Source organism: Carassius auratus, chromosome 22 (genome assembly GCF_003368295.1).
Source record: "Carassius auratus strain Wakin chromosome 22, ASM336829v1, whole genome shotgun sequence".
Taxonomy (NCBI): domain Eukaryota; kingdom Metazoa; phylum Chordata; class Actinopteri; order Cypriniformes; family Cyprinidae; genus Carassius; species Carassius auratus.
The window spans coordinates 1,829,038-1,852,963 of NC_039264.1; the positions used below are offsets into that span (position 1 = coordinate 1,829,038).

The 23,926-nt window shown below is 37.4% G+C and overlaps 1 protein-coding gene and 1 long non-coding RNA gene across 2 annotated transcripts; one reads left to right on the forward strand and one right to left on the reverse strand.

Moving 5' to 3' along the window:
• Positions 1–7,874: 7,874 nt before the first annotated feature.
• On the reverse strand, positions 7,875–13,383 carry LOC113040739 (uncharacterized). Its single transcript, XM_026198999.1, has 9 exons — positions 13,277–13,383; positions 13,104–13,165; positions 11,181–11,405; positions 10,024–10,163; positions 9,680–9,946; positions 8,943–9,605; positions 8,487–8,805; positions 8,077–8,287; positions 7,875–7,945 (listed from the first exon to the last, which is right to left on the reverse strand). The coding sequence occupies exons 1-9, from the start codon at positions 13,296–13,298 to the stop codon at positions 7,875–7,877; spliced, it is 1,980 nt and encodes a 659-aa protein (XP_026054784.1). The 5' UTR covers positions 13,299–13,383.
• Positions 13,384–15,312: 1,929 nt separating this feature from the next.
• On the forward strand, positions 15,313–17,225 carry LOC113039379 (uncharacterized). The gene is made up of 3 exons (XR_003274965.1): positions 15,313–15,364; positions 15,718–15,801; positions 16,807–17,225. It is a non-coding gene; the product is annotated as an uncharacterized LOC113039379 (long non-coding RNA).
• Positions 17,226–23,926: the final 6,701 nt, after the last annotated feature.

The following is a 23,926-nucleotide window of genomic DNA, read 5'->3' on the forward strand; positions in this document are numbered from 1 at the left end:
GCAGAAAGTAACAGGCTTTTATTTGAAGCAGGCTTTTATTAGTTCCAGTGGACAGAGATCATAACATTAGCACAGAATCAGTTCAGAATCAATCACCAAAAGAATCAGTTCAGTTCAGACGCTCTGTGTGTCGGTCTGCTTCACGCTGAATCACACATGCGCAGTATCATCAGGTTCTCGGTTCAGTGGACTGGTGATCCGAAAACCAATGCAAACGGTTCTTGACTCAAGAACGAGAAACGATGCGGCAGTGGGCATGTACGTTCGTTATCTGGCTCTGCTGCAAAAATTTTCCCCCGGCCTTTATTTAAGACCGGCATTTATTTGTCTGTGTTGACCGCGCCCCCGGCACTATAAGAGGCCCGACGTTTATTTTGACTACTGGTTTTTTATTTGAGGAATTACAGTAATGGCAAATGTTTTTGAAATTAAAAAAAGCCTGTTGAATTGCACCATTTTGAAAAAATATGCATTGCATTAACCGTGCTTGCATTTTAATGCATTGTTTCATCAAGGCTTGCATTTTTATTGGCTGCAATTCAACATGGTTGTATAATTAAGCTGTGAATATTTAAATTCAAAACATTTCAAACACATTTTCATTAATACAAATTCAAAAATCCATATTCACCTTTCATATTTAACTTCCAAAATATTCAAACTGTTTAAAAATACAACCTATCATATTCAACTGGCAATTTTCAGTCCATTTTATTTCGCTTTAAAAATTCGCTTCCACCAATTCAGTGGTTACATTTTGACAGTAGATTCAACATTGACATCCAGGAACTGCAGGAAAAGCAGATTACTGAGCATAATCCCTAGTGCTGCAACGATGAGTCGACGCCATCCATTACGTGGACTACAAAAATTAATCAATCACTGCTTCAAGTGAACTGTCTTAGTGGACTAATTTAGAAATGAGTGAATGAGCCATGACCTAGGATGTTCTCATGACAAAGCAGCATGGTGTCTATCAGCTGAATAGCTGTTCTTAGGACATAAATGTCTTATTATTGCTGATAACATAACTGTTGGAAATAAACACATTTTATACAAAAACTTTATTTATCTGTGTATGAGTGTCTCAACTTTAAAAATTTCTGTTTCATCTTTGGACCCTACATTACCTAACATTTCTTACCTATGAAAACATAACATTACATTTTTTTTTACAATGTTACTGATGTATAGATTAATATCTTACCCTCATGTTCTTTTACATTTTGTATATTGTATACAAAGTTGTATGTCATAAACATGTCATCTCTGTATGTTTTGCAAGAAAAAAAAAAAAAAGTAGACATTGAGCACTAAACATGCCCCATCCGGTTTCTTCACTTATTGGGGTCCCCTGAAAATATTTCCATTGTGTCCTGTACCATTTTTAGTGCATTACTGTATTTGGTTGTGTTGTGAGTATTTGGTTGTTTTGTTGTTTTGTCATTTTTCACATCAAATGATCTAACATTTTTTTTTTCTGTTATGTAAAGGTTCATCGTGAGGATTAACCCTGACAACAGCAAGTGCTCCTCAAAGTTCCAGGTCAGCAAAAGAAGTGGGAAGGTGGTGCAAAGGAAGAACTCTGGCCTGACCCTCATGTATCCTCCTTCATTAAGGAGTTTCTGGATTTCAGCTGGCAAAACTATTAAGCTAATAAGACCAAATACATTCACAGGAGTTTTCTGAATTTGTACATTTTTAAGATTGTTCTTATGACTGAATCTGTTCATGTCTGGTTTTTTTAATTGCTCTTAATATGAAACTTATGTATAAATGAAATGTTTTCAAGTTTTTGGAAAACTGAAAGTACAATCTGCAAGAATTAAAATGTTATTTCAAGTATTACAACTGAACAATTAAATCAATAAAAGAAGTTAAACAGTCTTTTGTTTCTTTTTATAGTTTTTACCACTAAGACCTGTTGAAATACAATAACTTGTTGTCCACTTTTACTATTTATTGTAAAACTACAAATTAAAGTAAATTTCACAAAGTAATATTTTTATTATATTAAAATATATCAATAGAGAATATAACTTAACACTGTTTTACAGTAAAAATATATTATACTGTAAATACATTTACAGCAAGTTAAAAAGTACTGTTAATATGAATACAGTATTTTTACTGTAAGTATAATTTACAGTAAGTTACTGGCAAACTGCTGCCAGTAAGTTACTGTAATTTCTACAGGAAATTTTTTACTGTGTACTGCCCTGAAATACAGCGGAGACCAGGACAACTAGAGCCCCAGATACAGATCCCCTGTAAAGACCTTGTCTCAGAGGACCACCAAAAAGGCGCTTGGCATATTTGCAGAATGTGCATCCTATGTTATTTCCATGTAAGTATAGCCAAGGGGAGTACTGCTGTGCCCATGCCTCAAGCTGTTGCTTGCTGAAGTGTATTACCGTGTCTGTACTAGTAAGCAGGGACAAAGCTGTGCTCATGGACTGGGCTGGATGTGAACAGTTTGTTGTGGATGTGCTGACTAATGTTGTCCTGGATTGGAGCTGGTCTGTCTGGTCTGCTCTGATTGGGGCTGGTCTGTCTGTATTGGGGTTTGTCCTGGATTGGGGCAGGTCTGGTAGTTTTTCTTGTAGCCTGGGTGATAAATGTAAGTGCTGTGCTGTTTGAGTGTCCTGGTTAAGCGTTTTACCCATGAGGCTGTTTCAAAGTGTTTTCCTTACATATTTTTTTCTGATTAAGTGTCTTAAGCCTGGGACACACCAAGTCACTTTTAAAGAGCAGAAATTAAAATAAAAATCCAGAAGAATCTTGAAATTAAAATAATAATAATAATAATAAACAGGCTTACCCTTCAAAAAAGTCAGTGATGGCTCTTCTCTTCTTTCCCTTGTCCATATCTGAAAATAATGTAAGATGTAAGTTGTAATATTATATTTGTTGTCGTTACTGCAAATATATTTAAGAAAGCACTATATGATAATAATGCTACTTAACTAACTAATTTATCTTGAATGTAGTTACACAACCCTTTCATATTTTCAAGCGGAAGTTGTCATGGGTAAACTTCTATAGTGGTGAATGACAGACTACATTAAATATATGTTTTGTCACAATAGTGTTTCTACAAGGGGGAAAAAATCAGGGGTTCTGAACCGGTTCAAGGAAGGAAAACGAAAACCGTAAACGAACGATATTTTGACAGGAACAGAACCAGAAACAGAAACGAAATTGTTTTTTTTTTAGTTCCGAACAGAATCGAAAATTTGAAGTGGAAATTAAACGGTTAAAAACGTTATTTTATCGTTCCATTTAATATTTTTAATATAATTTGCTGGCAACCAATCTCGAATTCCAGCAGTACAGCATACGCAAATGTGACTCTGAAGCAGAGAGTGAAATGTCCACTCAGCTGTGAACTCAGTCAAGTCTCAATGTCAATGCACCGCCTTCAGAGCCGGATTAAGACCAAATTGGGCCTGATGACGCAGCGCAAAAAGGGCCTATTTTTTCTAGGCGTTGGTGCACGTGCATTCGACACTCAAGGTGTGTTCGACATCGGCTGCGGCTGGATGCAACCGATCGGCGAGAGTAGCCGCGTGCAGGTGGGGAGGAGCTGCAAACGGAGATATGAAGCCGGACACGTTGTGGCTCCCGTAGTTTGCTGCAATTACGTCAGTCATGGCAGATCACGTGGCGTTTGCTTACTTGATCGCGTTTAAGATATGTTTATAAGATGTGTTTTGGAAGGGTGTCTTCCAAAACAAGATAACATTGGGTATATACCATTCCCTGGTGGGTATGTGTTTTTTAAGGTTTCAGCGACAAGATTTACAGTACCCTCCAGCTGAGCTCTTTTTAACATTTTAAACATAACACCATTGATTTTCATATACAGAAAAGCATAATTCTGTTGGATTTATATTGTGATTTAGACCAACTATTTGAAAGTGAACAGAATGTTGTCAAGTTGTTAAGTTGAAGTTACAGCAAGTTGTTAGCAGTTTACTAACCACATGCAGGTGAAGTATAAACACAGCAAAATAAATTGGTGAATATGAAGAAACCAAACAAATGGAGGAACATAATGTATTATGTATCATTTGTAAAGGAGCATACATTTATGACCACATTAGATTGTATGTTTTTAAGATTAACATTTTAGTTATTAAAAATGCTCATTTGAATAGGTTATGCTGCTGAATACTGTGAAAGGTCTGTATATAAAAGAAAGTCATGCAAAATAAACATACACAAACTCTATATTAACAATAAAGTAAATACAGTAAAACAATATTTCATAAATATGATTTATAAGATGAAGACGACATAAAAACGTATTGAACTGTTTTAAAAGTCCATAAGAGAATTTCTGAAACTGAAGTCGACTCGCAATAAACTTGAAACTCACGTCATCGGTGTCATCAGTGAATCCAGCCAATCGTGGATCAGTTGTGTCATCATCAGAACGCGTGATTTTTTCCCCCAAACCAGCTGAGCGCAAACCACGCCCCCTACTCGAAAACCCCACCCCGCAGCCGTGACTCACGTCTCTAGCTCGATTTCATTGGTCAACTCTGTCACAGTGCTTATTGCTACAATAGGCTTGTTCGACTTCACGCAGCTCTGCGCAAACCGATCGCCGGCGGACTTGAAGCAGTGCATGATGAAGCAGTGCAATGTTGTCCGACTTGATACAGCGCTGACGCCACATGACTGTGACGTGTGCCATCAAAGTACCGCGAGAGCGATTCGAGAGTAGCCGGAGAACTCAGCCAGCGCAGCTTCTGAAGAGCGGCTGCACAGGTTCTGATGACGACACAACTGATCCACGATTGGCTGGGTTCACTGATGACACCGATGACGTGAGTTTCAAGTTTATTGCGAGTCGACTTCAGTTTCAGAAATTCTCATATGGACATTTAAAACAGTTCAATATGTTTTTATGTCTTCTTCATCTTATAAATCATATTTATTAAATATTGTTTTACTGTATTTACTTTATTGTTAATATAACGTTTGTGTATGTTTATTTTGCATGACTTTCTTTTATATACAGACCTTTCACAGTATTCAGCAGCATAACCTATTCAAATGAGCATTTTTAATAACTAAAATGTTAATCTTAAAAACATACAATCTAATGTGGTCATAAATGTATGCTCCTATACAAATGATACATAATACATTATGTTCCTCCATTTGTTTGGTTTCTTCATATTCACCAGTTTATTTTGCTGTGTTTATACTTCACCTGCATGTGGTTAGCAAACTGCTAACAACTTGCTGTAACTTCAACTTAACAACTTGACAACATTCTGTTCACTTTCAAATAGTTGGTCTAAATCACAATATAAATCCAACAGAATTATGCTTTTCTGTATATGAAAATCAATGGTGTTATGTTTAAAATGTTAAAAAAAGCTCAGCTGGAGTGTACTGTAAATCTTGTCGCTGAAACCTTCTTAAAAAACACATACCCACCAGGGATTTTATATATAATTTTATATATAACATTTTATATATAAGTATATATTCAATATGTTATCTTGTTTTGGAAGGCACCCTTCCAAAACACCACTTATACACCCATCTTAAACGCGATCAAGTAAGCAAACGCCACGTGATCTGCCATGACTGACATAATTGCAGCAAACTACGGGAGCCACAACGTGTCCGGCTTCATATCTCCGTTTGCAGCTCCTCCCCACCTGCACGCGGCTACTCTCGCCGATCGGTTGCATCCAGCCGCAGCCGATGTCGAACACACCTATTGCGTTGAAACAAACGAACAAATTTTTATACAATCATAGATATATGGATATAATATCCAAAACACAAATAAAAGGGTGTACAAAATAAAAAAAATTATGAAGTTACATAATGTAGGCTGCTATAAAACAGGAACACAGAGAAGCTTAATACTGATATATATATATATAATTTTAATTTAATATAGCGAACAATATGACCTTTTACCTGCATTCCTAGCCCAGAATTCAAGACTTTAGGTGCATTTTGACTTAAAGTGGCATCAAAGTAACCCAACAACGATTTAAAAGCATGTCTTTGTTTGCATTTTGCGTGATGATTAGTAATAATCAACTTGCTGACTGGCCATAGAAAGCTTTATTTATCAATTACATAGATAAAATACAAAAATGTCCTGGCACACAAAAACATTACATGCAATTCACAATTGCTATAAAAACTTTTGATTTTTTTTTCTGTGCAGTTAATATTTTTAACAAGTTTCCAAAAATTTTAAAATGGCTACATAACCTGCAGTCTGGATCTAAATTTCATAAATAATACTATGTTTGCATTAACTAATCTACTAAACCATAATCTACTAACCATTTTTAAACACACTCACACACACACACTCACACACACCCAAACCCACCCACGTCATACAAATAATTTTATGCTTGATGTGAGTAATTCATTGCCACAGATTCTGACAATTTGTGGCGAACCCTGACAGCCTTTTTCCCTGTATATCTGCTGTAGTCATGCTCTGAACCAGAACTGCATTTTCTGGGGCGTCCAGCTGTCAAACGCTGCCTAGAACCAGTCTTAGCTGTTCTTCTGGCCACTGCTGTTGGCTGACAGCCAATAATAGGACCTGGTCGTCTAGCAGCTCGTCTTAACGCTGCTGCACGTTTTGATACTGACATCCCTTTACCAAAGCAGTAAAATGCCGAGATCAGTTGGGTCTGGTTGTGCTGCATCTTTTCAAGCTGCTTGGCCATTTTAGACATGGCATTACTGTAGTCTGGGTTTTCAGCTATTTCACTGAGCAGTCTCAGCATCCGTTTCACAGGAGACTGAGGTAAAGATGCTGTTTAAAGAGACAACAATAAAAAACTATTATATAACAACAAACACCCACAAATGCCTATTAAAAGCTGAAAAACACTGTTCTCAACAACAGGAATCACACAGTCCTGTTTAAATATATGCCTATACAGTCATCTGGTTATACTACAGTATTGCACTTGATTACATTTATCTCTTTCTATTAATCTGCCTCCATTCATTGGATTTTAAATACCTTTGTTTTAATTTACCTACTTTTAACTTACTGGATTAAAAAAAAAAAGTATAAAATGTTTTTTTAATCATTTTCTTTTTTTACAGAAATAAATGGCCTATAATTGAATACAGAATATTGTTTAGTAGTAGATTCCCTCAAAATACTAAAAAGCTTGCACTTAAGACCAAAAAGGTTAAAGCAAGAATACCAAACGGCAGACTATGCCAACGTGTGCAAGTAAAAAAAAAAAAAATCAAACATCTGACATAATTTACTCAGCATAAGGTTGTTCCAAATATGCACAGCATGGAAAAATGACAATGCAAATATACTACAGCAACTGTTTGATTACCAACCAATAACCATTTTAAGGTGAACTATCCCTTTAAGGATCCCTTTAAGCTAGGGCCCAAATAAGCATCTATACAGAATTTTTAATGTACCTTTAAGCTTAATTGACTCACCTCCCTCTGAGTTACCCTGAACAGGGATGGTTGGAGTATGGGTCCTCTTGCATAGGTGATATTTGTTGCAGTTGTGTAGAGCTGGTCGAAGACAGGTCCAGCTGATGTGACTCTACAATTCAAAAGATACAGATAGACAAATTGAAATGTTACAAGAGTGTTTCTGTTCAATATGCCACCATAAGAAAGAAAAGAAAAGAAAATACATTAAAAAAACCAGCACCCCCTTTATACTGACCATCATCTTCAGCACTGAGATGTTACTGATGATCAGAAGTGCAGGTTTCTTGTTTTCCGAGGCATGTCTAAAAAAATGTATACCAATGTTGCACTGCTGTAATAGTTGTTTTGTTAAGAATTAAGCATGTTTGATGAAGTTTCTTTGTCCCACTTGAACTTCCTTACCTGGAGCTAATGTGCTTGGCGTTGGCATATTGCCGTAAAGGGTTTAGAAAGTCAAGAGAAACTGAGGCTGTGAAGATGATGAACAAGACATATAATTAATATAATAATTTAATAGTTAAAATATCTAAAGAAGAAAGTTTTTAAAAACAGCATTAGTCAGTGTGTGTGTGACAACCTATGGTACAAAGAAATACTTACCTTTTGTTATTTTCAGCAGCTCAGCCCTCATTTCAGCTGTTGTGAGGAGAAAGTTGATGGAGGTGATGTTGTAATTTTGCACTACTGCTGCCTGGTGTTTGCATGGTGCCCCACTATGGCCAACTGGACAAGTGCAGAGCTCCAGCTCCATGTCCACGGTATATGTGTGCCCTAATGTGGATGATCTCACCTGAAATTTCTTTTCTCCAACCTAACAGTGACATAAAGACAAAAATACATACATATTGGATGTTTCTCAATTATAAAAATGCACAGAACGGACCTGCATTCTCGCGTATTTCGTATTGAAGTTTAACTTTGCCAGTTGATGATGACAGTATGAAAACAAGACTTAAAAGGCTTAAAAACACACGTTTTTTAATGATCCATAATTAAAAATTACATTTTACCTGAGAAATATCCGATGCTTTGATATTACTTTGTGTAGCAAGAAATCTTGACCGGTGGAATGCCTCCCAATGGCCAAGAGCAACGTCTGTCACACGTGCTTCATAGTACATCTCTAGTCGGGTAATGAAAAGGTTGAATAATTGAGGCAGGTTGAATGCTTTTGTCCTATGAAGTATTTTGTCTTTCAAGACACGCATTGCAGCCTCCACATAGTTATTGGTTTGGTTGCCACGGGTTGGCAAGTCCCTCCTATAGCTGAGAGCCCAACTCTCACGTCGACTGTAAAGATTCTGTAGATAGGTCAGGAATTTCCTGTATCTGTAATGGGTAAAGAGAAATTGTAAAGAATAAAAACAATACAATAAAACCCTCAGGATAGGTCTCGGGAGGGTAAATGCATCAGAAGTACTACTAAAATATTTAAGCTGCCTCTAGCTGTCTACTATTTTCTCTACCTGGTGGTCAAAGGGTTGTCAAGGGCTTGCTGGTAGAGTAATTCAACTGTACTCATCTCCCTGGCATAAAGCATGTCTTTTACTATGCTGAACATTGTCTGCCTGTCCTTCATCTCAACTTCATGTTCTTTGTTCCACAACCACCTCCACACAGCTTGGAGAAGATGAAATATGCAGAGCAGTTGTGCGGCTTCAGGAAAGACCTGTGCTATAGCTCCCTTCTCAGCCTTTGAGTCATCTGTCAAAAACACACGAGGGCCTGCCTCACCTCGCCCTCCAAAGGCATCATTTTTCAGCAAGGACTTCAGCAGCTCTAATCCCTCACTAATTGTCTTCTCATCTTCTGACTGTGTTATCACTATCCCAAGAGGAAGACCACCTGCACAGGTGTGTGTGAGGAGGAGAAACACCCTGCAGTTCTCCCGGTCCATGTTACCAGATGAATCCATAAAACACATTTCTCCACTATTTGAGAGAGTGTGTGTTTGTTTCATCAATGGGGAACAAATGGCTACAAGTGGTGTTCCTGCTGAAGATATTTTAAGCTTGGCGCAGGTGTCATTACAGGCTGCATTGTACGATTCTACCTGTCTTTCCAAAGCCGCTAGCATTGCCTCCCCACTTTGCTCTCCAAACTCCTGCTTTTTCAACTTCTGATACAGTCTGCAAATTAAAATTGTCTTGACTAAATAAGTTCGTCAAAGCAACTGATTTGCACCAAGTGAAATTTCACATACCTGTAGCAAAACTGAAGGTCTGGGCAAATGGCACGGTTGGCTGAGACATATACATATTTGTTGCCATGCTCAGCCAACAGGTCACTTTTAAGTACAGCCAGAGCTGAGGTTGGACTGTGCCCAACCTCAAACAACTGTGTCAGGGTTTCAATTGCCTTGACCCCTACATCCTTGTGCCTCAGTGCCTCCGCAACAAAGATGTTATGATTGTGTACATTGTACAAACGCACCGAAGTAGGGTAAGTAGGTATATGGGGATCAATGCTCCTGAAAAATAAAAACAAATCACACAAAGAAGCAAGCAAAAGCACTGATTTTATCCAATCTTGACATTTCTAACCCACCTACTAGTTCCTCCCCTTTTGTCTGTAGTCTTCACCAGAGTGCAAACCATTTTTGCCTCACAGCATGTATTTTTTGAAAGCCGCCTTTGATTAGCCGTGTCTGATCGGACATAAACATTGTGCTGGCACCTGTAATGAGCCTAAAGATATTCATAATATGAATGTTTAAATATGTATAGAAGTATGCACAAATCTTAGACATGCTAATTTTTTTATTTAGTTATTTATATATTTTACATTACTCTGGCAATAGAAAATTATGTCCAAACTTACATTTTGCCATTAATTGTAATTATTTTTATTATTACTCCTTTAGTTGTCCAGGAAAACATTTCATTGACATATAAGATCTCTTCTTCCAGGGAGAAAATTGCAACAAGTCCAACAGCAAAAAGTATGGATTACACAGATATATGATCTCAGTTTCAACAGTCCAACAGGGATTCCATAAAGAAACAAAAAAAGACAGGCTACATACTGTGCAAATATCTCCAAGACCTTTGGATAAATCAACCTGCAAAGCTAAAAAAATTGAAAAATGTATTCGCATATGTAATGTATATGCTGTAAATTGATGATGCTTTCAGAAATAGTGTTCTAAATTATGTATTTTTATTAAATAATGTCATGAATACATTTTTTATTAATGTTTTAGATTTTATCATTTAAATTTTCAGGTATATTTCTCCAAGTGTATTGGAGATTTTGCCACAGGTTTTAGTGTCTCTCCATTTTTTCACCTCTTTATGCAATCCCAGATGGACTAGATGATGGTGAGATTTGATCTATGTGTGAACTATATGATTTCAGATCACCTGTGCATACAAAAATCCATCAATCCATCTCACTTGTCCTAAGGTTATACAAATACTGGAGTCTAGAGATAGCAAGTCCATCACAGGGATACAAATCTCACTGGACTATTTCAATTAATGGTAAAAGTCAGTGTTAACTGATATTACTTACTGGCAGAATAAAGTGAAATATATATAATACATATATAAATAATGGTCTTGAAATTTGGGGGAAGAATCTAATGTGCCTTTTGCACAGTACAATTCTGTATGTTAACAAAATTTACTGTAAAGTCATTTTCAGTGTAACTAATGGTCTTACACTTATATAGTGTAAAGATGAATTAAATTATTTGATATTACCTTATAAAGTACACGTTGTCCCTTATTTGGTTTTGTCACTGCCACTCTCCAACTCACTCCTGATGATTCACTAAGCTTTCCCACCCATTCCTTTACTTCACAAATTTCTGTCAATGCAATTCTTAGTGATGCCTCAAAACTTGTGTGGTCCAGGTGTGAGTTGCCTTCTGTAGTGCACAAACGATATGTGCAGAAGTGATATTTATACCCAGGAGGCAACCAGTTCTGTAAAAGTAAAAAGAAGTCACCAAACAGAAAATTCACCAATTAGTATTATAACTGAGATGGCCCAATGTTTAGACACATAACAGTAAACCAAGTTTATTTAACAAATAAAATAAAATAAAATACTAGTGTCCAAAATCTTTTGCACAGTAGTGTGTGTGTATACACGGCCATTCAAAACTTTAGTATCAGTAAGACTTATGTTTTTAAATAAGTCTCTTATGCTCATCAAGGCTGCATTTGATGATAAAAAATACAGGAAAAAACAATAATCTTGCAAAATGTTATGACAATATAAAACAAAGTTTCCTTCTTAAATATACATTTTAAACTGTCATTTATTTCTGTATATAAGTGCATTTATTTAAAATATAAATCTTTTATAAATTTTTTATATTTGCTATCACTTGGTATTAATTTAACACTGAATAAACAACTTGCTGAATACATTTTTTTATTTCTTTCAAAAAAAAAAAAAAATACTGAGCCCAAACTTTAGAACTGCAGAGTATATTGTTAGAAAAGATTAATATTTTGAATAAATGTTCTTCTTTTTAACCTTTTATTCATCAAAGAATCCTGAAAAATTATCACAGGTTCCAAAAAAATATTAAGTAGCACAACAATTTCCAACATTGATAATAAATCAGCACATTAGAATAATCTTTTTGAGGAAATTACACTGAAGACTGGAGTAATGATGCTGAAAATTCAGCTTTGATCACAAGAATAAATTAGATTTAGAAAACATAGAAAAAATTATTTTACACCATAATAATATTTAACAATAAAAAAAAATCCCTGTATTTTTTGATCAAATTAATGCAGCCTTGATGAGCATAAGAAACAACAGTAAAAATAAATAAGTAAATAAATAAAATGAAAAATAATAATTCATTATTATCACAAATTTTTGACTGGTAGTGTGTGTGTGTGTGTGTGTGTGTGTGTGCTCTTGTTTTTGTGTCATATCAGGACACAACTCTGTATAATGACATGGGTATGACACAGGTATTACAAGGAGAGGGTGACTTATGAGGACATAACCCATGTCCCCATTTTTCAAAACGCTTATAAATCATACAGAATGAGTTTTTTTGAGAAAGTAAAAATGCACAGTTTCCTGTGAGGGTTAGGGTTAGGTGTAGGGTTGGTGTAGGGCCATAGAATATACAGTTTGTGCAGAATAAAAACCATTACACCTATGGGATGAACACACTTTTCACAAAAACAAACATGCGTGTATGTGTTTGCAAATATGATTTATTCTTAAGCAATATTTTTATCAGTTTTCTATCAGCTGAGACCTTTAAATTTTATCAAGGGGTATTTATTTAATTTTTTTTCCTTTTATAGAGGGCATTTTCCCATTAATCTCATTAATACTTTTATTTCAAATTCTTACATTTGATCCATGAATACAATTTATAATAATGTGATTATCTATACCTATAAAATGTAATAATTTACACTGAAAAATACAACTGTATTAAATAATATCATGAGATTATTTTAAATATTTTTATAATATAAAAAAACAAGAAATTATGATGCCAGTAGGTGCCAGTATTGAGCGTTTAATGAGTGAGTCGAATATCATTGTCATTGAGTAAAATCAGAGACAGTTTACTTTGGTAAAATATATAAATATGTACAATGTTTATTTATTTTTATTTTTTTCTGAAATCATATTTTTACCTTCAGATGTACGGCTTGGTCTTCACCACAGCCCAAACATGCGCACTCTCCTGAGAGCGAACCTAATGAATAAGATAAAGTTCAAATGAAAACTTTAATAATACATGTAAAAACTCACATTGAGACCTACAAATACTTCTAATAATAAAATGTTATTGAAAAGAACTGTTTACCGTTAGTCAGCGACGGATCCATCAACGACTTTGATTGACGTCCAAACTTCTTCTCAGGTGAGGTAACAGAGTTGACCAATGAAATCGAGCTAGAGACGTGAGTCACGGCTGCGTGGTGGGGTTTTCGCGTAGGGGGCGTGGTTTGCGCTCAACCGGTTTGGGAAAAAAAATCACGCAAAACTATTGAGAATGAGAAGTCACGTGCCGATTTGGGTTGATTTGGGAGGGGTCTGAGCCGGTCGGCCCTGATGGAAGGATATGCTATCTGTTGCCAGGGGCAATGGCTTCAGAACTTCACAGAGGCGCAACTAAACATTTCAGAGCGCTTTCATTTTTGCCTATTTATTTTGTCGGCGGAACAGATTGAGACGGATCTACGAATACGCGAAAGAAAAGAAAGTAAAGCAATGCAAAAACATAAGGCGAAAGAAAGTGGACCTTACAGGAACAAGCTCACACCAAGCGCAAAACAGCGGTGTTTGGAGAAGCTCTCAGGCATCCAAAATACAGACCCATACGAGCTCCCTCCAGCGGCACAGAGACCTGAACCATATACCTCAGTGCACACATATGGACATTGGGAATTATATTGTTTACGATGTAAGTCACTTTGCATTCACGCTGTTAATGGCTTCAATCTAACCCGGACATTTACATCTAGCAATCACATATTTAACTACCCTAGCTAACCCAGAACTGGTTTGTCCACTTTGCAGCCACCAACACAAAAACCTGGTACAGTATGTGTCATTGAGTTAAAATCAAATCATAACTAAACACACACAGCTTTAGCCTACATCAAAACATGTTGGAAACGTTCGTATACATTGAACATCTCGTTACAATCTAGTGTTCAGTCGCAGTTAATTACTTTGTCATTTTGGTCAAGAAGTGCATTCTAAATGCAATGTAATTACAATACACTAAAACGCATGTGAATAAACTTACTTTGGCCAGTACAACACTGTTTTCTTCACCTGCTGTAGATGGACCCAGCCACAGCAGAAAGCCTCGTAACTTTCCAAAGACTTGTGGCTTTTAAACTCCTGCATTGTGTAGTAACTTAAACCAAAAACAATATAATTCCCAATGTCCATATGTGTGCATGGAGGTAAATGGTCCAGGTCTCTGTGCTGCTGCAGGGAGCTCGTATGGGTCGATATTTTGTATGCTTGAGAGCTTCTCCAAATACCGCTGTTTTGCGCTTGGTGTAACCTAAAAAAACTGTATTCCATTGTTCCTATGTTCTCCATATGTATCGTGTGAGGTACTGCAGCAGTAACTTCCAGGCATGGTAAAACAGTGCAGAATTGCGAGAACCTCCTCTTAACAACACATTTAAACAGTCCCGTTTCGCCGCCGGTATCCTTCCAACGTGGCGGAGACTGTGATATCGAGGGAGGGGCTTTGTGCTATGACGACAACTTCTCATTCTCAATAGAAATACACAACTTGTGGCACATTTGGGTAAAGGTAAAAACTTGTAAAGAATTTTTTTTTATTTCATTTCTTAAATTGAAAAATGTTTTACTAGTTAAAAATTAAAGCATGTAAATTCCGAGGAACAATTCAAGAACATGCAAGAAGTCGTCAGTATGATCTTTATGTGCCACTTATAGTATTAATTGTTAACAGTAATCTTTCGCAAAATTTCCTCTATAATTTTATAACACTGTGAGGCTTTGGCCACTTTTTAGGTTAAAGTCATTTTTCAGTTTACAAATGTATTTTCATCATTTTAATACAATCATAGTCATTACGTGATCAGACATATGAGGTTTAAACTGAATGAGCTCGTTGTTTTGCAGTAATTATTTATTTGCTGTGTTAAAAACACCGAGTACTGTAACAGAAGAAATGCTGCTATTGAATTGGTTTTATTACTGATGCCACAAATAGAGATGTATAGAAAATGAATTTCTATTGTTAAAAATGCAAATATCAAGAAATGAATGTGTCCTTGTTCTACAATTCACAACATTAGTGGAACTTGATTTTATATGAAGAATTTTTTTTTTATATTTAGGAAAAAAGCTTCTGTCTTCTCTGAGCAGCGGTCTTGTGATCACCGGTCTCAGTATAATAAAGGTGAGATATTTCAACAGCAGTAGAGCAGTTTTTGACTCAATCATGTGCTATGCTTTATTTGCAATTTCAGATAATTTATTGCAGTTCCAGAATACCTGTAACCGTATTTCCGTATTTGTAACTGTGTTTCTTTTCACATATCTAAGAGTACACTTCACATCCTAGAACCCATAAAATGTATGATGCTACCTTAAATGTTTAATAGTTTTATTATATTTATGAATAATATTTAAAATAAACAGCGCTTATTGACTTCAATGACTTCTTTATTGACACTTTGAAAAACATGTTTCTATTGTAATTTTTACATTTCTTAAACTTAGTTTTTCTTTTTAAACTAATTAAAAATGCAGATTTGACAGAACTACACACCCATCTGATGCCTACCTGTTTTATTTCATGATCACCCCGGATACTTCTACAACTAACCCACCTTGGTAAGTTCTCATAGTTAGTGACACCATTTTAGAAAACATGCCTGTGTATTTGCTGGTATATTACTGAGATACATTTATAAATATTAATGTTGATTACATACCTAGTTCAATCAAAAATGAAAAATGTGCCATTTAATCTCCCTCCTGTCAATCGATTCCATAAAAAACTGTGCATCTTCATGACACGAATGAAGATATTTAACCCAAATCTCTGACACCCAAGAAACCATCAAATCAATCCATATGAATGGAGCCAATTAATCTACTTTTTGGGCCAAACTGTTCAATGAATTGTAAGGAGCCGTTTCAGTTATATTTCCACTTGAACTCTGTTAGGCATGGACTGGTGAACTGTTCTTGATCCAGAACTCTTATCTGAACGTGCTGTAGAAAGCCTAGATGGTAGTCACTGCTCAGGGTTGGTCGTTTGTTTTTGCCTAGCCACCAGTTTCTCTGCAGCTGGGCAACATGCTATTTGAGTTAAGTAAACTAGGTAATATTAAAATTAAAAGTAATATTTAATCTTTCGTAACGTGGGTGCTTTTTACATCAGGTTCGATATCTTAACTTTTGCATTACTAAGGCAACGACTTGACACATTTATGTTGCATTCAAAAGAGCTCTGTTAACAGCCCAACAGTGAAAAATTAAACCATATCCATATTAGCACAGAATGGAATGGTTAAGCATTGAGAATTAAGAATGGTTTGGCCTGACAGTGGAAAAGAGGCTCAAATCTTCGAAAGAGACGTAATTGCTATATGATCAAGTGTCTAAAATTTTGGGTAAATAGACATTCAGTAAAGGACAGACATTTATTTAACTGAAAATGTATTTATTTGTGTTCTGAAAATAACTAAAAGTCATGGGTGAGTAAATGATGATGTGAATTTCAAGTTTGGGTGAACTAACCCAATGTTATGGCAGTGTAGGCAAGACAGAAAACACTGAAAACTGATCATCCACATTTCCATGCTAATATTGTTTTTATTTGGTTTTATACAGGTGTCTGATGCTGATGCAGTCTGGGCACTAGTATCTGTTGGCTTGCTGACTATCACTGACGATGTACTTCGAAGTACTTCTCCAAATCTTGACCCAGTGTCTTCTGCCATCATTGTTCAGGGTAGTACTGCAAAGAATAGTCTCCAGGGTTTGCCTCCAACATTTGCTTCCCGACCACCATGTGCTACGTTTGCATCACTACATGTGGGTTACCCTGATACTGTGAAGAAAACCTACAATATGATGCTTGACTTGGGACAGAAAAAAAAAACATTGGCAACTTGTGTGGCCAACTCATTGCCGTATTTAAAATCATTGTACCGCTACCTCCATTGTTTAACATAACTAAAAACAGATTGTTTTTTCTTTGTTTCAAAATTTTTGTAATACGAGTTAAAAAATATATCATCTTTAACTTTGAATTGTCACTACATTTGATTTAGGGTAATTATGTGAGTGAAGAATAGAACATTGTTGTCATGAATTTGTAATAGATTTTTGAAGTATTTAAGTTGCTAGATTAATGGTAACTTTTTTTTTTAAAGGCAATTGGTCAAAACTAGATTTCTGTTCAAGTAAATACAACTTAGAAATTCCAAGTTGCAGGAAATGTTACTTGATTTAGCTAAATTTAAATTAGTTGTTTGAAATAGGTACATAGTACAATGTATTTAATTTAGTTGTTGAAAATAGTGATTCTGAGTTATAAGTTTACAACACTTATAAATAAACCTTTGTTAGTACAAATTACTATTCTTATTTCACTTTACTTGTTTTTTTCAAGGCAATCGGTTTGCATGCTTTTTTTTTTTAAATAAGGTTTACTCATAATTTACAGTGCAGACAACCTCCCTGCCCAGTGCACACTAGTGAGATCAATTCAAAACACTGTAATTGTAATAAAGTACTCTTACTATACTGTACTACACTGTGTGATTCTTTCAGCTCTCTCTCCAGTGCATACATGATTGAAGTGTTTACTCGTGGCCCATGGTCCATTGTTAATTTCGAATTTGGCCTTTGGATTTAACTATTAATGCATTAAGCCATTTTTCAATTTATATTTTCTGGTGGACATAACACTTAAATTTATACAAATGTTGTCTTTTTGGTTTATACTGTCCTTATCTTGGTGCCATTAGTTATATATGATGCTTACAAGAAAGCTGTGAATTGGTTGTTCCTGGTTGTTGTTTTACATGTGCACTTCTAAATAACATTGTAAGTTCATTGATTAGATATACTGCAGTTTAATTTTAATTTCACTCATCATATTTTCGTCAGCATTCTGAAGATTATGAAATATTTGGGGATTTGGAGGAGCTAATTGTTATAACATGCAGGGTTTTTCTTTCTTTTTGCTCCGAACAAAAAACAAACGAAAAAAAAAAAAACTTAACTACAGCACTTAAGACATTTGACAAAATCACACACACAAATGGAAAAAAAAGATATTAAAAATGACAAGGCGCTTGACGTCACATAGGTTCTCACGCGAGAAGTGTCGCGCTTCTTATCACACGTCTTTGGTCACGGCAAGGTACGCGACGATCGACACGATGATTGCTTAGTTTGCAAATCATATGCATAAACCACACCCCATACACCTCAACAGTCAAGTCCCGCCCTGCTGACGTCTTCACGTCTTTTGCCTTCCAGCAAATAATTTATATATCTTGACACCTTTGGTGGCATCTGCCTCAAGTTCTTGTCGTTTTTTCTCTCTCAACGTTCGGCCCCTCCTTTACGCTTAGATATTTTATCATTTAACATATTGAGTTTCGTTGCAGTTGTAAAGCGGCCGCTTTTCAAGGCTAGAATTTGATTCTGATTGGCCAATAAGCAGTGAACACGTCACGTCTCGCAGCCGCATCAGCCTCATGCGCACGCGTTGTTTTATCTGTTCTTTAAACTGCTTTTTTTATGTTTTAAATAAATTATTGTGACTAACGTAAATAAATAAAAAAAGCATCATGCAGCTTCATGGGAGAGACACATACGACCGGAAATGTACCATACAACAATATAATTAAGAATATAATTGCGATTATTAATGATTTAAAAACAAAATACATAACGCACCGGCCCAACCAGACCGCGGCCCACCGGGAATCTCCCGGTAGTCCCGATGGCCAGTACATGCCTGTCTACACTTCTTCTAATCTCACACACTATTTAGGCTGATAGTATGAACATTGAGACACAGGGCATGTCTTTATAAATGAAGAACTGAATCATTGACTCAAATGATTCAAAATTCACAAACACAAATCCTTCAGTTACAAAACACTGCTGTGTGTTGCTCAGAGAAGCGTTTTCATTAACTAAATGGAGCATAAACAGTCAACTTTGACAATATATCAAATATTGAACTAACATGTATATGAACTACTCGTTTCAACGCTTTAAAATGTTAAATTTGGTCGTGTCATGTTGCCTAACTGGGCTGTATGGGTTATGTTTCTTCTGTGTGCAGTTGTGTTCATTTGTTTTGATTTCTCCAGGAGATTCTCTCTCAGACAGACTGTGTGAACTTCAACTGTGATCTTGTTGTTACAGATCCGTTATAAATCACCGTTTACACAGAATGTAATAAAATCAGAAACATCATAGTAGGAGTGAACATGTGACCCACCACTGATGAAATCCATATTATATATATATATACACACACAAACATTTTTGAGCCTCATTACTGAAGGATGAAGAATAAACACAACCTGTTAGTTCTTCAGTGTGTTTGGTTCTGCAGGGTTCTAGATCTCTCATGTTCTCTCTGTTCTTCAATAAACTCTGTCTCTGCAGATGTATCTTCTTCATGATGCTTTGATGCTCGTACTTGTAAGCTAATAAAAAAAAAGTATTTTTTATTATTATTAATCTTCTCTTTCATTAATATACAGACAGACAATATATAAGTTGAGACTTTCAGTCGACTAAACAGTCGAGCAACATAGAAGGACAGCAGCTTGTGAGTGTTTTGTCTTGTTTTCTCATCAGACTAGTGTGTGATCATTGCTAGGAAAGTTTTTTGGTTTAAATTGTGTGTGTCTTACCGTGGTTAATACGTGCTGAAAGTGGCGCTTGGTTTTGCGTTTGCCTATCGTTGGGACTGCCTGGTTTCGATTTGCTAAATAGTGAGTCGTGGCAAACACAACCTGTTAGTTCTTCAGTGTGTTTGGTTCTGCAGGGTTCTAGATCTCTCATGTTCTCTCTGTTCTTCAATAAACTCTGTCTCTGCAGATGTATCTTCTTCATGATGCTTTGATGCTCGTACTTGTAAGCTAATAAAAAAAAAGTATTTTTTTATTATTATTAATCTCTCTTTCATTAATATACAGACAGACAAATATATAAGTTGAGACTTTCAGTCGACTAAACAGTCGAGCAACATAGAAGGACAGCAGCTTGTGAGTGTTTTGTCTTGTTTTCTCATCAGACTAGTGTGTGATCATTGCTAGGAAAGTTTTTTGGTTTAAATTGTGTGTGTCTTACCGTGGTTAATACGTGCTGAAAGTGGCGCTTGGTTTTGCGTTTGCCTATCGTTGGGACTGCCTGGTTTCGATTTGCTAAATAGTGAGTCGTGGCCAAAGCCAGTGAAAGTACTTAGCTGTTTGGAAAGCACTTGTCAGAAGAAACAGTCGAGCAACATAGAAGGACAGCAGCTTGTGAGTGTTTTGTCTTGTTTTCTCATCAGACTAGTGTGTGATCATCATTGCTAGGAAAGTTTTTTGGTTTAAATTGTGTGTGTCTTACCGTGGTTAATACGTGCTGAAAGTGGCGCTTGGTTTTGCGTTTGCCAATCGCGGGACTGCCTGGTTTCGATCTGCTAAATAGTGAGGCGTGTCCAGCTGACTTCAATCACAGGTAATCAGGCTTATACAAAGCACTAGGTTTCACCGCGGCAGCGGTCGCGGCAGCCCTCGTGTGAACCCTCCTCGTGTGAAGACCGATGAGTGTAAAGACAATCGACTCTACCTGCACGACTGCACCGAGCAAGGACACCGACAGGGCACCTGAGTATTGCTTTTCTCTTTTTATCCACTCTTTGTATAGTTTGTTCTCAAATATATCTTACACTTGTAGTCACTATGTGCTTTCAGATCTCTACTATCACTACAAACACTCGGAGAGCATGCTATGTACGTCGCAGGAAGGCCTGTCTGACAAACCTACGCCATGTCCCTCTGACATCTACTACTATGCTCTCTATTCCAGTTGGTCTCTGGAACTGCCAGTCTGCAGTTAACAAAGCAGACTTCATTTCCTCTATTGCTACCCATTCCGGTCTCAACCTCATGGCACTGACAGACTTGGATCAAACCTGAAGATACTGCCACCCCTGCAGCCCTCTCTACTAATTTCACTTGTTCCCACACTCCTCGTCTGTCTGGGAGGGGTGGAGGTACTGGTCTCCTTATATCAAAAGAATGGAAATTTGAACTTCAGCCATCACCTACAGGTACTGGTTCATTTGAATCACATGCCATTACTGTAACCCACCCTGTTAAAATCCACTTTGTGGTCATTTATCGTCCTCCAGGTCAACTGGGAAACTTCTTGGAGGAGTTGGATGTGCTGCTATCAAACTTTCCTGAAGATGGTACTCCTCTGGTACTGCTTGGTGACTTCAACATCCACTTAGATAAACCCCAGGCTGCTGACTTCAAAACTCTGCTCACCTCATTTGATCTCAAGCTAGTGTCCACTACAGCGACTCACAAATCGGGCAACCAACTTGACCTCATCTACACGCGTGGTTGCTCTGTGGACACCTCTTCAGTTGCTCCACTGCACACCTCGGATCACTTCCTCATTACTGCTAACCTAGCACTTACTCCTGGCACACACTCCAACGCAGGTCACCTTTCGACGGAACCTCACTCTCTCCATCTCGCCTCTCTGCTGTGGTTTCATCCTCTCTTCCACCATTCTCTCAGTTTTCTGCTCTGGACAACAGTGCTATGGAGACTCTTTGCTCCACTTTAACATCTTGCTTGGACAACTTTTGCCCACTGTTGTCTAGACCAGCACGCACTGCCCCATCTGCCCCCTGGCTGTCCGAGGTTCTCCGTGAACATCGCTCTAAACTCAGGGCTGCAGAGAGGAAATGGCAGAAATCAAAAAACTCTACGGACCTCAGTGTGTATCAATCTCTCCTCTCTTCCTTCTCTGCAAATGTCTTTACAGCTAAAACATCCTACTACCACAACAAAATTAACAGCTGCTGTGACGCTCGGACACTATTCAAGACTTTCTCTTCTCTTCTTAATCCGCCGCCTCCACCTCCTCCATCGACTCTTACAGCGGACGACTTTGCAGCTTTCTTCACAAATAAGACAAGATCCATCAGTGAACAATTCTCCACACCACAGACTGAGGAAAACTTCACAATGACTGATGCACACTCTTTATCCTCCTCCCCACTCTCAGAGATGGACATCTCCAAAATTCTCCTGTCCAATCATCCTACTACTTGTCCACTTGATTCTGTCAGAGCAAGCAACCCAACTTCTTGTCCAAGCTCTTGTTCTCTCCAGACTGGACTATTGTAATGCTCTCCTGGTGGGCCTTCCTGCATGTACTGTCAAGCCTCTGCAAATGATCCAGAATGCAGCAGCGAGGGTTGTCTTCAATGAGCCAAAAAAGCTCATGTTACTCCTCTCCTCATCAGGTTACTCTGGCTACCAGTAGCTGCTCGCATCAAATTCAAGGTACTGATGCTTGCCTACAAGACGACCACTGGCACGGCACCAACTTACCTAAACTCACTGGTTAAATCTTATGTGCCCTCCAGAAGTTTGCGCTCTGCAAGTGAACAACGCCTTGTGGGGCCATCCCAAAGAAATCTCTCACGGACCTTTTCCTAGACTGTGCCCAGCTGGTGGAATGACCTCCCAATCTCAATTCGTACAGCTGAGTCTTTACTCATTTTCAAGAAACATCTAAAGACTCATCTTTTTCGCCTGCACTTAACCTACTAACACCAGTACTTTTCCTTTTCTTGTCTTTTTCATTTCATTAAAAAAAAAAAAAAAAAAAAAAAAATGTATATACACCTGGCTATGCGTTCTATACTAGACTAACTGAGACTTGTCATGGCACTTGTATTCTGTTGTTGTTCTCTTGTTGACCTGACTGCTTCTATTGTTCTCATTTGTAAGTCGCTTTGGATAAAAGCGTCTGCTAAATGATTAAATGTAAATGTAAATAAGAAAAAAAATTAAAAGATGCCAAATATAAGCAATGTAAGAATTTTAAATGTGGAAGAATAAACACACTGCTGTACTGCTCATTTCGGTGTACATTCCCCCGTTCAACATCATCAGCAACAGGAACGACGCACTAAATGAACTGTACCAGCACATCAGTGAGCAGCAGACAGCACACCCTGATGCTTTTCTCATCATAGCTGGGGATTTCAACCATGTTGACCTTAAGAGTGTGTTTGCAAAAATACACCAACACATTAACTCTCCAACATGAGGTAATAATATTTTGGACTTTGTTTACACCACACAGAGAGGAGCTTACAAAGCCCTCCCCCTCGGAGCTTCAGACCACATCACTGTTATGCTAATGCCTGCATACAGACCACTCATTAAAGTCGCCAAACCAGTTTACAAACAGATTAAAGTGTGGCCAGAAGGATTATCAGAGGTTCTTCAGGACTGCTTCAACACAACTGACTGGGACATGTTTAAACAGGCTGCCACATGCAATAACACCACTGACCTCCAGGAGTACTCAGAGACTGTCACTGCCTACATCAATAAGTGTATTGATGATGTAATGGTCACAAAAACCATCACTGTCCGGGCCAACCAGAAGCCGTAGATGACAGGGGAGGTCTACAGACTCCTGAAGACACGGAACACTGCCTTCAGAGCTGGAGATGAGGTGGGCCTGAGAACAGCTAAGCCCAACCTGTCCCGCGGCATCAGAGAGGCTAAGAGACAGCACTCCAAGAGGATAGCTCATCAATTCAGCGACAGCAGAGACACTAGGAACCTGTGGCAGGGGATACAGACCATTACGGACTACATGCCCCCACCATGGACGTGTGACAACAACATCTCTCTGCTGAACGAGCTGAACACCTTCTTCGCTCGCTTTGAGC